Below are 14076 nucleotides of genomic sequence, written 5' to 3'. Positions count from 1 at the left end.
AAAATTGCTGCAAGTTCACATACAAAAATGAATAGACAATAGTAAACTTGATAACGATGACGTTTTGTGATGTTTAATGTCTTTGTTTTTCAGAACGTCATAAACAGAAGATGACATCAACCAGAACTACGAACATCTTCACGGCTAACAAGTTTTAAGTTCGGACAACTTGTTAGCCGTGGGCTGTTGGAGCTGTGCTGGATAAGATTGATATCACTACTGAGTGTAATAAGACAACCTGAGAACTGAATTTGGTTGATAAAGAGTTCTTCAAAACGAACAACCACTCGAGATGTTCGTACTTCTGGTTGATGTCATCTTCTGTTTATGACGTTCTGAAAAACAAAGACATTAAACATCAAAAAACGTCATCGTTATCAAGTTTACTATTGTCTATTCATTTTTGTATGTGAACTTGCAGCAATTTTCTATTTGTTCATGTTCATCCCTTAGTGGAACATAAGGTATATTCAGACAAACAGATAAGGTACCTGTGAGCAAATGCCCTTACATCTCACAGCCTAGAGATGGGATCTCAACTCACTTCCATCTTGCTGGCTTGTCTTCCAAAGAATATCTAAGACAGGAGTGTCGAACTCATTTGTTATGGGGGCTGGAGCTGACATAAATGAGACCTTGTTGGGCCGGGCCATGTATGTCATAAAATGTAATGCCAGGTAGCGGAGATATAAACTTTATAAAGGACACAAACACAAAGGGTTTGGTTTTTTTTTACTTAAAATAAAAACATGCTTAAAACATTCGCACTGTTGCAATCTTTTGTTTATTTAACAGTGTCTGATAACTGACACATCTTGCTCTGAATTATTGCATCAAAATGTCTGTGCTGTTGCAATCTTGAGTATGCTGTTCAGGTGTGTATTCGTAAGCTGCAAACCTATGATGACACAGCAGCAGCACCAGCAGAACTGGAAGAAGAAGCAGAAGACAGCCAGTTCCACTGCGGGCCTGATAGAAGCCCTCCGGGGTCCTGATCCAGTCCCGGGCTGCATGTTTGACACCCCTGATCTAAGAGGTAGTGAGCTGTAATTTCATCACTGTGGTGCACAATTAGCAGAGCTAAGTGGTATAACCCTTCAGGCCTGTTCCACTTCAGATTGCAGGGGAGGGATTGTGTGTGCATGAGTTTTCATTCATATAAAAATCTCTACCACAGGATACTAGCATGTTGGCCTCTTAGGTTGTGGAACAATGCTCAAACCACTGTACAATACTGGCTCTCACGATGAAAATTAGCATGTTGTGACAAATAATCTAGTCAGGCTTCTTCCTGATGTACTGGTGGTCTAGATGCAAGGAGGATGTGTATGTTTATTTTACACATGCAGACTCCTACAGGCCATCTGAAGTTACAATCTGGCAAGAACTGCATCATGTGACTCTTCTGATGGTTGAGTTTGGCTTCTTCCACTGGGAAGTGGTTTCATTGTGTTTTTTGATGGTTGAGTTTGGCTTCTTCCACTGGGAAGTGGTTTCATTGTGTTTTTTCTAAGTTCTTATGTGTCATATTAGCTAACTGGAAGCTATAGAATAAACAAGATCAGTAACTTCTTTTGTACTTTATCTTTGTTTTTGTTTTTTCTCATCAAGGATATAGCCACCAGTTTTAAACAGCAGCTTGTTTATAAGATTGGAAGTAACAGGACATATCCTTCTGAATCGTTCTGCTACAAAATTATGATAGGAGGAATTGTACCTAGTGAATTTTTCCCTCATACATGCTTATTAAAGGAGGAGTAATAGCAGAAACAATATATTGAAAACTTTAATGTCTTTGAAATTCTATATGTTAATCTCCAAAACTCAGTGAGACCAAGAGGTCCACTTGACTACCACCAGGACAAGGGCCTTTTCCACCTTGGCCCCATCCTAGTGGAATGCCTTGCTGGACAAGGTTCGAACCCTGTGGAACCTTCCGAGCTTCCCCAGGACTTGAAAGTCAATCTTATTCAGGGAGGCCTTCTCCTGATCTTGTTCTGTTGGCCCTCCTGGAACTTATCCTCCCATGCACTTCTTTCTATTTTATTGGTTATTTATAAACTAGGAGTAAGGCTCGATCAGTGTCCGAGCTGTGGCTGGTGGGGTGGCAGAGGGAAGGAGAAAATAGAGGGAGGCAAGCCATGTTTATTTCCCTCTGCTTAGCTATAAGGCAGGGCTGTCTCAAGTCATTTTGCTGCCCCAAGTCGGTAGTATGGGAGGACAGCCTCATGGTAACAGGTATGGTTCCCTCCACCCCTGACTTATGTTGATTTGGGGCTATGCAGTGGCAACTAAGGTAGAAAAGCACCTCCTCCTATGCCATGTCTTCTGGGTTTCAAGGGTCTGGAAGGCAGTTCCATAGCCAGTTACAGGATTGCCATCTCTGGGTTGGGAAATACGTGGAGATTTTGGGGGGTGGAACCTGGGGAGGGCAGGGTTTGGGGTGCGGCGGGACTTAAGCAGGGTATAATGCCATAGAGTCCACTGCCCAAAGCAGCCATTCTCTCCAGGAGAACTGATCTTGGTCATCTGTAGATCAGTTGTAATAGCTGGGAAATTTTATGTTGGGGAAATGATGTGCTGTGGCTGGGGAACACGGTGATTTCTGAGAGATCTCCAGGCCCCACAGGGAGATTGGCCACTCCAGTAACCATTTAAGGGAAGGTTGGGATATGTATTTTACCTCAGGACACATTCAATGACTCGCAACAGCAAACTGTTTAGAATGTTAGAGGCAAAGGCCAATCAGGCCACATATGCAAACAATCTCTGTGTTCTGACTGGCTATGGGGGGGAGAGGAACAGTAAACTGTTTAGAGTGTTGGAGGCAAGACTCAGGCAACGCAGCCAGTGGATAGGGACAGCTTCTGAGTGACACATCATGAAGTCAACTGATTTGGAATGTTCAGAAAGTGCCACCCCACTACTCAATTATATATAAGGAGAGATGGCCAGTATCTGATTATATCACGGATATTTATATGCAATTGTTGTTTTATTGTTTTATGTTTTTTGTATGCAATTGTTGTTTTATTATTATAATCCTGATCCTCCAGGAAAGGGTGGAATAGAAATCTAATAAATAAATAAATAAAGATTTAAATCTATCCAGGGACACATGCACAATTCAGATCAATGCATCATCTTAAAACTGTTTTCATGTATTTTTAAGCTAGTGGTTTCCTTGGTAACCACTTCCAGTCTAGGTTTTAAATGCTGAATTTCAAATATAGAATATTAACTACCCAATAATTTTGATTTTAAAGTAGCGATAATTCTAAATGGGAATTTGAAGTACAGAGTAACACAAAGTGCCAAGGCTTGGTGAGAGCTGGTGTTTACTAGTACCCCAGCCTGGAACCTGTTTTCAAAACCCAGTTTCAAGCCAGGAATATTTAAATTATTAATGGGAAAAATTGTGTCAATGAGCATGTGTAGAGTGCATTTGTGGCAATCACAGCGATTAGTTCCACATCTTGACCTGAAATCTTGAGTCAGGGCTTCCAATAGCATAGTTTTTGCCATATATGTTTGAGCTGCAGGGCTTTCTTTTTAGAAGCCAAGTTCCATCAAGTATTGATAGCAGAATGTTAATATCAAGTAGTGAGTATAAAGCACTTCCAAATACAATTTGGAGAATGGCAAAAATTGCATCATATCCAGAGGTGTGTGTGTGTGTGTGTGTGTGTGTGTGTGAAGTGCCATCAAATAGTTTCCCACTTACAGCAATCCTATGAATTAATGTCCTCCAAAATGTCCTATTGTTAACAGCCTTGCCCAGGACTTGCAAACTGAGGGCCATTTCATTTAGGGTCTTCCTCTTTTCCTGCTGCCTTCAACTTTTCCTAGCATTATTGTATTTTACCGTGACTCATGTCTTCTCATAATGTGACCAAAATACAATAGTCTCAGTTTAGTCATTTTAGCTTCTAGAGAGAGTTCAGGCTTGATTTGATCTAGAACCCACTTATTTGTCTTTTTGGTGGTCCAGGGCATCCCAAAAACTCTCCTCCAACACCATTATTTCAAATAAATCAACATTCTTCCTGTCAGCCTTCTTTATTGTACCAAGACACCTCTCTGAAAAATGGCGAAGCCCCCAGTAGGGGTCGCCAGAAGTCGCCATGACTTCCAGGCATGCAAGCACATATACACACACATGCACGCACAAATACCTACCAAAAATAGTCTTTTCCAGCTCATATCAGATACCATTAGTCAAATGCCAGATGTTAAACATAAAATAATATGGATAATCCAATACAAATGTCAGCAAATCGCAAATGCCATAAAGTATTTAGTTGTGGATGGTTCTTAGAGGTGTGAGTCATTCATGTTAACTTTTACTTGCAGAATTAGATTGCTTACTAAATAGAACTGCTAACAAAGAAGGGATTCTATTTATCATTATATTTATGTATGTATAAACTATATGCAGTTTTCTCCATTTCTTCAGGAGGTTCTCATGTTTGAAGTGACAGGTCAAGACTACTCTCTCTTGAGTAAATTTGCCTGTGGGAAGGTGACCCATCTTGCCAGTTGAAGCAGCAGACAGGTGATACCTACTGGTAGATCTGCCTGTGGCTTGCTTACTAAAGTTTTTTCTGTGTCTGGGTCTGCTTACAAATGAGCACCTTAACCTGCAGTTTAAACTTATAATCTTCTTTGTCTATAACTTTGTTGGTATAATACTACCTTTTTAATATGAGCTACTGACTTCCTTTGCAGTAGAGCTTGAAAATGATACCAGACACAATCTAGAAAGGGTGTGGATTGCATCAGTTGACCTTGGAATATTCTGGGACACATGCCACAAAATGATCTGAAGCCTGTGGGCTCTTGGAGGAAAAGAAATTGTCTCTTTACATTCCAGAGTGTGGACTTGAATGGAAAGAAAGGAGTGAATGTATCAATTGTTCAGTGGAAAAAATAATAATTGGAACAAATTGCACTTACTAGAAATATATCTTAACCCTGGCTGTACAGAGTGCTATGTAGTTGTTCTCCCAGGAAAACATCTGTGGCATCCTTTTATAACTAGTGACTTCTGAGATTTCTGACTGATGTGGCAGAGATCTGTGACTGGGTCATAAGAATGAATGACTAGAATGCTGGGCACATTGAACTTGACATCTTTTCCATGGTCAGTTCTAAATGTAAAATTAATTGTACGGGGGGGGGGGAAGATGAAACAATTTTGATAGTTATGCACCCTTGAACTTTTTGATATTTCTTTAGATTTATAATTAATTACATCTCATGTTTATATTCCATACCTTGGCTTAATAGCCATTATGGATTTATATTGCATGATAGCAGTATTATTATAACTCAGATTGTTGTATCTGCTGTTGGTGCCAAAGTCAAGCATCCTGTTGGATAAGTACTGAAATAGTAGCAAAGAATGCAAAATGTGACCATTTGGGATGCTAATTTCATAAAAAAAGATTTTTCACACATAGATACGGTACACAAATGTAGTTCAATGCCTGTATCTGAAATACATGTATGGAGTACTTCTGGCATGCATGGATATGTGCTATATATTCAGTGAGTAGATAGAAAAAAGATGTTCCAAAAAGCTCTGACCTACCATTTCCAGGGGATCCTATAATGCATTGTAAGGGGGGGGGACTAGTAACAAGAAATTTCTTTGCAAATACACAATGTAGGGCATAATTCCTGTCTAGAAAAATAACAAAGAATAATGTCTGTGGACAATCCTAGAGTGATAACAGACCCTACTTTCCTTTCTTCACAAGGCTTGACTACATGGAGCCAGCAGGTTAACCCTTGCAAAATGGAAGCCCTCGTCATTAGTCTTCAACAGCTGTTAATTTTCTTCATTGGGTGAGCTATAGCATTAGGGGAACATAACAGAATTCTCACTCTAAAGGGAATTCACCCCACCACCACCACCATTTCAAAGTAGGATTATTTTCCATAGCCCCGGCAGCTCCTACTCACTCAGTTTCTCTGCAGCTCTTCTGAACTGCTTCTCTAATTTCAAGAGGCTTTGAAAGAAAGTGGGAGTTGGGAGTAAAAGCAGCAGCAGTAAAGGAGGGGGGAGGAGTCTTTAGATGCTGCGCTGAACTTGGAAGCTGCATGATTTGAGTTTGCAAAAGTTTTACGGTGGTCTGTAACAGCACAGTTCCTCCCACCAATGTTTTAGTTCATTCTCTAGCATGACTGTTGCCCTGATGTTCAAGCTTTGCATTCAGTACTACCTCCTGCTCTTTCTGTACATCCCAGCACTTCACCACTGTAATGTCAGCAGTCTGTCCCATCTATATGTATTTGGAAGTATGAGAGGGGTGAGGGGGCAAACCCAACCAGTCCACACAACAAGGGCCCACCCCCAATAACTCACTTATGGCAAGGAGCCAAGGAGCAGGGAGGCATGTGGCAGACACAGCAGCACTGTGAAGGCCCTGATGGCCAGTCTTCTCCCAGTGGCGGCAGCTCCATAAGAGCCTCTACTTTCTCGCCCAGCCCTCCTGGAAGCAGAAACGGATGCAAGGAGCCAGCGACTGTGAGGGCGGATTCCAGCCTGGAGATATGGTTCTCGTAAGAGATCATGGTGGCAACCCCTTTGGGGCAGGTCCTTTTCTAGTACTTGGCTCTTGGGGAAACACAGGATTTGCTGAAAAGTTGGGAGAGAGACTTGCCCTGTTCATGCCTGTAGAGGAAATGCCTGAGAGGGAAGAAATACCATTGTGGCAGAAGTGCCACAATAAGGCCTCACACCAGAATAACAGACTCAGTTTCCGCAACTCCCGGAACAGTACTTGGACCTATTCTCTGCTGTGCTGGGTCAGACCTCACTCATTAATCATGCCATTGAAACTGAGCTAGGACAAGTGGTGTAGGTACCCCTCTGCATCTTACCAAGGAAAGGCTGGGAGCCAGTTGGACTTCAGAGTGGTCAATAAGATCTCCCACTTTAATGCTTATTCTATACCCATGATTCATCAACTTTTAAAACGTTTCCTGACAATGCTCAATATAACAAAGGGCTACTGAGAAATCCCACTAGTGGCCCAGGACCGTGAGAAGACCACAATCACTATGCTTTGGCCGCTCCCAATTTGTCTCCATACTGTTTGGCTTCTGTGGGCTGCTGCTACATTCCAACAGATGGCAGACAACTCATTAAGTCCCTGTCAAGAATATGTGGCTATCTTCTTCATCTTCTTAATTACTTTTGGGAAATGCAGTCTTCAAAGAAATCAAGAAAGCTGGTTTGTACCTACACCCTAAGAAAATGAATGCTCACCTGCACCCACATCTGCTACCTCAGACATATTGTTGGAGCAGAAGAGCTGCAACCCTTGAAGGAAAAGACAGCAGCCCTCCAAGGTTCTCCCATAACCACAGCTAAGAGTCAGCTCCATCAGGTGTTAGGACTTGCAAACCATTATAGCAGATTTGTCTTGGTAGTTGCATCTATTATGGCCCTTTTGTTGGACCTTCTTTGAAAGGAGTCAAGGAACCGTTCCCATGGACCTTTTTGTGCTATGCTGATCATGTACTTCATGTCATCTCATAACACCCTATATTAAGAGGCCCTGATTTTTCCAAACCAGGGCTAGGCTTGGGGGCAGTGTTGGCCCAGTGGCCCAGTGAAGGGGCAAAACATTCCATCCCATTTCTTAGTAGAAAGCTCTTCTCCAAGAATGGGCATATTAAATCATGGAAGGAGCTGTTAGCTTAAAGTGGGCAGTTATATCTCTCAGGTACTATTTATTCTGCATCCCTTTTCTTCTTATCATAGACCATGCAGCCATCCACTGGCTTAAAGATGCCATATATCAGTAAAATCAAGTACTGCTTCACTATCCAACATTATCCATATTGGCAGTACACCGTCACTGACTTCTTCTCCCAGGGGCATGCCCCTGGGCCTTTACCACGAGCCTCCCAGGGTGGGGGCAGGTGTTAACTATGCCCAGCTTGGGGAACAAGGGCCTGCCCCCAACAACTCACCCAAAGCAGAAAGTCAAGGAGTAGGAAGTTGCACATGGGCCACAGCAGCACCACAATGAGGCCCCAATGGCCAGTCTTCTCCTGCTGGCAGTGGCCACATAAGAGCTCAGTGGTGGCACCCAGCCCACCCAGAAGCAGAAACAGGTAGGCAGAAGGAGGCAAAGAGTCAGCAAGGAAGGGGTCCAGCACCAACATGGAGAATGTCAGGAAGAAGGGCAGGATCAGAAGATAAAAGAGTAGCAATTAAGGTAGGGGAGAGCAATGAACAAGAGGAGACTGGGGACAGATGGAGAAAGAAGAGTAGCAGAGGAGGAGACAGGGAAAGAAGAGGAGGGGACAGAAGAGAAAGGAGAATAAAAGTGTTATTGTTAAGCATTAACTGGGCATACCTGTCTTTCTGCATTTCTACAAACTCTCACAGGAAGTAAATGGAGTCCTCCATCTTTATAGAAACCAATCCAATGTAGCTTTGGTTTCCAAATTATTTTCGAGGGCTTTTTGTTTTTTTGCTTTTTATTTTACTGTGAATTTCTGTAGGAACTTATTTTATTAATTTATATCCTGCCTTCCCAGTGGGAACCCAAAGTAACTTACACCGTTTTCTCCTCCATGTTATTCTCACAACAACCCTGTGAGGTAGGTATGACTCGCCAAGGTTACTGAACAACTTCCATGGCAGAGTAGGGATTCAAACCTGGGTCTCCCAGGTCATAGTCTAACCACTGTACCAGACTGGCTTGGATTGAGAACTAGCCCAGAAATACTTCATAGGGTTTCTCAAGAACAAGTCATGTCAAACTAACCTTATCTTTTCTTTTTGAGAAAGTTACTACCTTGCTGGATCAGGGGAATGTTGTAGACATAGTTTTTCTTGATTTCAGCAAGGCTTTTGATAAAGTTCCACATAATATTCTTGTTGACAAGTTGGTAAAATGTGGTTTGGATCCTATTACTGTTAGGTGGATCTGTAACTGGTTGACAGATTGCACTCAAAAGAGTGCTTGTAAATGGTTCCTTATCCTCTTGGAGAGGAGTGACAAATTGAGTGCCTCAGGAATCTGTTCTGGGACCTGTTACGGTCTTTATAAATTATTTAGATGAAAAAATAGAGGGAATGCTTATTAAATTTGCAGATGATACTAAATTGGGAGGGGTGGCAAATATAGTAGAAGACAGAGTCAGGATACAGGATGATCTTGACAGGCTGGAAAACTGGACTAAAACAAATAAAATGAATTTCAGTGGGTATAAATGTAAAGTTCTGCATTTAGGTAGGAAAAATCAAATGCATAATTATAGATTGGGGAAGATTTGTCATGGCAGTAGTATGTGCGAAAAGGATCTAAGGGTCTTAGTAGACCATACACTGAACATGAGTCAGCAGTGTAATGTGGTAGCTAAAAAGGCAGATGCCATTTTGGGCTGTATCAACAGAAGTATAATGTCCAGATCACGCAAAGTGATGGTATCGCTTGACTGTGCTGTGGTTAGACCTCAGAGTATTGTGTTCAGTTTTGGGCACCACTGTTTAAGAAGAATGTTGGCAAGCTAGAACATGCCCAGAGGAGGGCAACGAAGATTGTGAGGGGTCTGGAGACCAAGCCCTATGAGGAAAGGCTGGGTATGTTTAGCCTGGAGAGCAAACGACGGAGAGGTGATATGATAACCATCTTGAAGTATTTGAAGGGCTGTCATATAGAGGATGGTGTGGAGTTGTTTTCTGTTGCCCCAGGAGGTCGGACCAGAACCAACGGGTTGAAATTAAATCAAAAGATTTTTTGGCTAAATATTAGGAGGAACTTCCTGACAGAGCAGTTCCTTGGTGGAACAGGCTTCCTTGTGAGGTGATGGGCTCTCCTTTGGAGGTTTTCAAACAGGCTAGATGGCTATCTGACAGCAGTGCTTATTCTGTGAATTTAGGCAGATCACAAGAAGGAAGGGCAGGAAAGATTGCATCCGTACTTAGTTCTTGTGGCCCTTTCTTACACACTCAAGGAAATGCTGATCACTACTTTGGGGTCAGAAAGAATTTGTTCTCCAGACCAGTTTGGCCAGGGATCCTGGAGGATTTATGTGTGTGTGTGTGTGTGTCTTCTTCTGGGCATGGAACAGCAGTCACTGGGGGTGTGGAGGGGAGGTGTTTATTAATTTCCTGCATTGTGCAGGGGGTTGTACTAGATGACCCTTCCAGCTCTATGAGTCTGTGAAATAAACAAAAGCAATAACTGCACATATGAAATATGAAATAATAACTGCACATATGAAAAACTGTGTTCTTTTTTTAGTAGCAGTAAAGCACCCATTTCAGCCGATTTAACTCCTGGTTTTACCCTAACAGTGTAGAAAGGGTATGGAATCTGATCAGTACTGTATTCCTTGGATGTTCCTTTTTTGAAAGGTATCCATGATAACAATAGTATGCGGGACTGGTTCCTTCTAGTCTATGATCCATGAATAAATACACTTTTTCCACTTGTTTGCTTATGTGGTTAAAATGTGTGAAGAGCATTTCATTGTATTTGTGTGTGTGTGTGTGTACTTTGAAAACATAAGAGAAAATTTGATTAGGTTTACAGATCACATTGATATCTGTATATTCTTGTGTCCTTGGCATGGAGGGTGTTCGTAAAGGAATATGACTTCACAAGCTCAAATGGATTTTGGAAAGAAATATTAACTTAAACCATGTAGCTTTGTATTGTCATAATCGTCTACTCTGACTAGCAGCAGCTTTCCAGAGTCCTGGAGAACTGGGGAAGATTCTTTTTTCTAGGCTTGTTTTTTTTTTAATGAAAGATGGGACAGGAATAAGGAAAATCCAGAATTTCCTCCCCACACAGCAGGTATCCAGGCTTTTCTGAAATCTTTCCCAAACGATCCCAATGAAGCAGCCTTGGGAAAGAGCAGAGAAAAGCTGGGGAAGACCTGGGAGGGAGACAAATACACCACAATGCTGTGGGGAGGCAGGGAGAAAACACTTCCCAGCAGCATCAAACTGGGGACAAACAACCCTTGTGGGAAAGGGGTGTTGACTGCTGAACATTCAGAAAATGAAGTTGCAAATGGAGGATTTCCTGCACATTTCCACATTCTTTCCCGCTAGCTAGAATTCTCTGCTCCTACTACCGCTGGATATTTAAACTGGTGCTTTTAAAGTTTTTTCAATTCCTCTATTGTTATGTTTTAAAGTTAAATTGGGAAGCAAAATGAATAATGCAAAATGAGTAACAATGCATTACTTAGTAGAGTTATATCCCTCTAAGTACATTGATTTCATCGGACTTGGAAGGGTGTAACTCTCGTTAGGATGGCACTGCAAATACATTCTGGGTGCTGAATTTTTTTATTCTTATGATACAGATGTTTGCTTGCCATGGACTGGACTTTTTAATTTTGTCCTACTCACTAAAAATAAAGGTAACCCAAATTTCTACCCCATGAATTTGTGACCATAATAAATTATGCAAACTAAACTGTACATATCTACTTAATTTGTATCATTCTTATGTTCACGGGAAGGAGTACTGAAGCTTTTAGAAGTGGAATTTCATTTACATAAGTTTCATTCATATTTTTTCAAGTGCTAGAAACTTGCCTTTTCTTCAGTGAAGTGGGGAATTTCCAGGTGCTGGATTTTACATCTGTTAGCAGATTCCTTAGTTGCACAGTATATCAAGGAATATGTACAAATCTTGTGATTTACTTATGTCTGTAGTTAAATTAGCATTGATTTGGAAAGGGCTAAGCGTAGTACCTAACCTCCTAAACATGTACAATGGTTAGCTTCTGAGGCACTTTATATATGGTGCTGATTTGTTAAGCATGTCAACAGTTATTGGAACTTTTATACAAACAGAGTTTTATCTTTTTTAAAAGCACCAAGGTAGCACGGGTATATTGGAAAGTTAAGGTGAGAACTATGTGATATGATCAGGAGACTTGGAAAGAATTGTCATGGGGACAGGCTACTGTTTCTGTGGTATTTCTCCTGAGGATTAGTTTAACTGTATTCTTCCTTTTTACAGGGACGTTTGTGTCAGCTTTCACAGTACTGTGCGGAGCCCGGACTGACCTCCCCGACAGACATGTTTGCTGCGTCTTCTGGTTGAACATTGCCGCAGCTCTGATTCAGATCCTCACCGCCATTGTAATGGTTGGGTGGATCATGAGTATATTTTGGGGGATGGACATGGTAATTCTTGCGAGTAAGTAGAGTACAGTAATTTTGTTTTGTTTTTGCCTGTCCTTTCTTATTACTAGTATTCAGTTGAGTCCATTCAAACAAACAAATACCTTTATTGGCATAAAATATTAAACAGTTGCCATAGGGTAAAACAATCCTATAAAATTTGTGAAAAATAGATAACTTCTAAAGCATTACAAAGGTATGTCTATTTGTATGAGCTTAAATTATAGCAATATAATTTTTTTCCCAACCGCAAAACCTAGAATTAAATTATACAAACTCATTAAACTCAATTAGAATGATCAGGGACATTTTTCCGTTTTATAAGACCATAAAAGAACTTGGCAGTCAATTCAATAATCTCTGAATCTCGAGAAGTAAGGAGGTAGTGTAGCTTGCTTCCGTCCGGTTGGCATGCTACTTTGCTAAGGGGGACTTCCAGAAATTTCGCTCGAATGTTGTTTAGCAAATTACAACGTAGAAGTACATGCAGTTGAGTCCATTCATGGCACTAAGCACAAGTTTTCTTCTGTGGCTCTTCCCTCTGTTCTTTCATCTTGAATAGATGTGCTGGCTGTCCATTTTTCTTTCCAGTCTGATGTAACAGCAGGATGATTCATAACGCCTTTTGCCTTTATATTTACTTGCTAAAATGGTCTTCTGAATGTATTCCTAGGTGGTAAGCTCTCATGGTAACAAGTAATGGAAAAAAGTCAGTTTTTTTCCTTGGAGCTGGGCTCTGAATCTGCATTTAGCTCATGGTTCTTGCAAGGGCACTTTCCTTGTCCTAGCAAAGAATTGGGGCCTTCTATGCTGAACACTTTTGTGCCAAAGTGGTAATCTGTACTCTTTCATTTGCAACCCTATTATGACATAAAAAAACAACTAAAGTTTATTTCAGAGTTTCTGCATATTTTAATGATGAAGAGCTAGATGTTGGTGTGTTTTTTTTGGAATAAAAGATTTTTTATTTTCCATTAATCATACAATATCCATCTTTTTTTCACTTAGTCAAAAATCCAATTTTCCCTCCCTCCCCCAAAAGGCTTCCCGCAATGCGTCTCCCTTGTGTCACATATAGTCAATAAGTTCAAGATAACATCATGTACTTAATATTGTTCTAAATATAGTAAATTATGTTTCACGTCCCAGTTCTTTTCTAAATATGTTTTAAAGTCACTCCATTCTTCAAAAAATTCCTGGTCTTCTGCATTATTCAATTTTCTAGTTATTTTGTTCATTTCGGCCATGAACAGAACTTTTTGTATCCATTCTTCTAGGTCTGGTATTTTTTCCTGCTTCCAATACTGGGCATATACCATTCTTGCTGTTATCAAATACTAGAACAATGTCCTTTTTGTTACATTTAGTTCTTCCATTTTTAGACCTAGGAGCAGAATTTCAGGTGCTTTCTTAAATGAACATTTTAAAAAATTTTGCATTTCACAGTGGACTTTTGTCCAAAAGTCCATAGCTTTTTCACATGTCCACCACATGTGATAAAATGAGCCCTCATGTTTTTTACACTTCCAACATTTACTAGACATATTCTGATTCATATTTGCGATTTTCTTAGGTGTCATGTACCATCTATACATCATTTTGTAACAGTTTTCTTTTACATTGGTACATATTGATAGTTTCATAGAGTTTTTCCACAAATATTCCAACGTTTCTATAGTTACTTCCTTATTCATAATAACTGCCCATTTTATCATTTGCTCTTTTACAGATTCATCCTCCGTAAACCATTTCAACAGTATTTTATACATTTTAGAAACCATTTTCCTCCCCCCACTTTCCCAAACAGTTTCTACTTCGTTTCTATCTTCTCTAAAACCATAGTTTTTCTTATCCATTTTAAAAACATCATAAATCTGCATATATTTTAACCATTCATAATT

At 40.5% G+C, this 14076-nt stretch overlaps 1 protein-coding gene across 1 annotated transcript in view; it reads left to right on the top strand.

Annotated features, from left to right (window-relative positions):
* LOC107112038 (chromosome unknown open reading frame, human C1orf95) overlaps window positions 1-14076 on the top strand; it is a 65245-nt gene that overhangs the window by 49576 nt on the left and 1593 nt on the right. Inside the window, exon 2 of the mRNA XM_015413102.1 lies at window positions 12012-12191. Within this exon, the coding sequence (XP_015268588.1) occupies window positions 12012-12191 (180 nt within the window). The remainder of the gene's footprint in view (window positions 1-12011; window positions 12192-14076) is intronic.

Source organism: Gekko japonicus, unplaced genomic scaffold, assembly GCF_001447785.1.
Source record: "Gekko japonicus isolate JY-2015 unplaced genomic scaffold, Gekko_japonicus_V1.1 scaffold3270, whole genome shotgun sequence".
Lineage (NCBI taxonomy): Eukaryota > Metazoa > Chordata > Lepidosauria > Squamata > Gekkonidae > Gekko > Gekko japonicus.
Note: the sequence above shows the minus strand (reverse complement) of the source record. Positions and strands in the feature narration are given on the sequence as shown.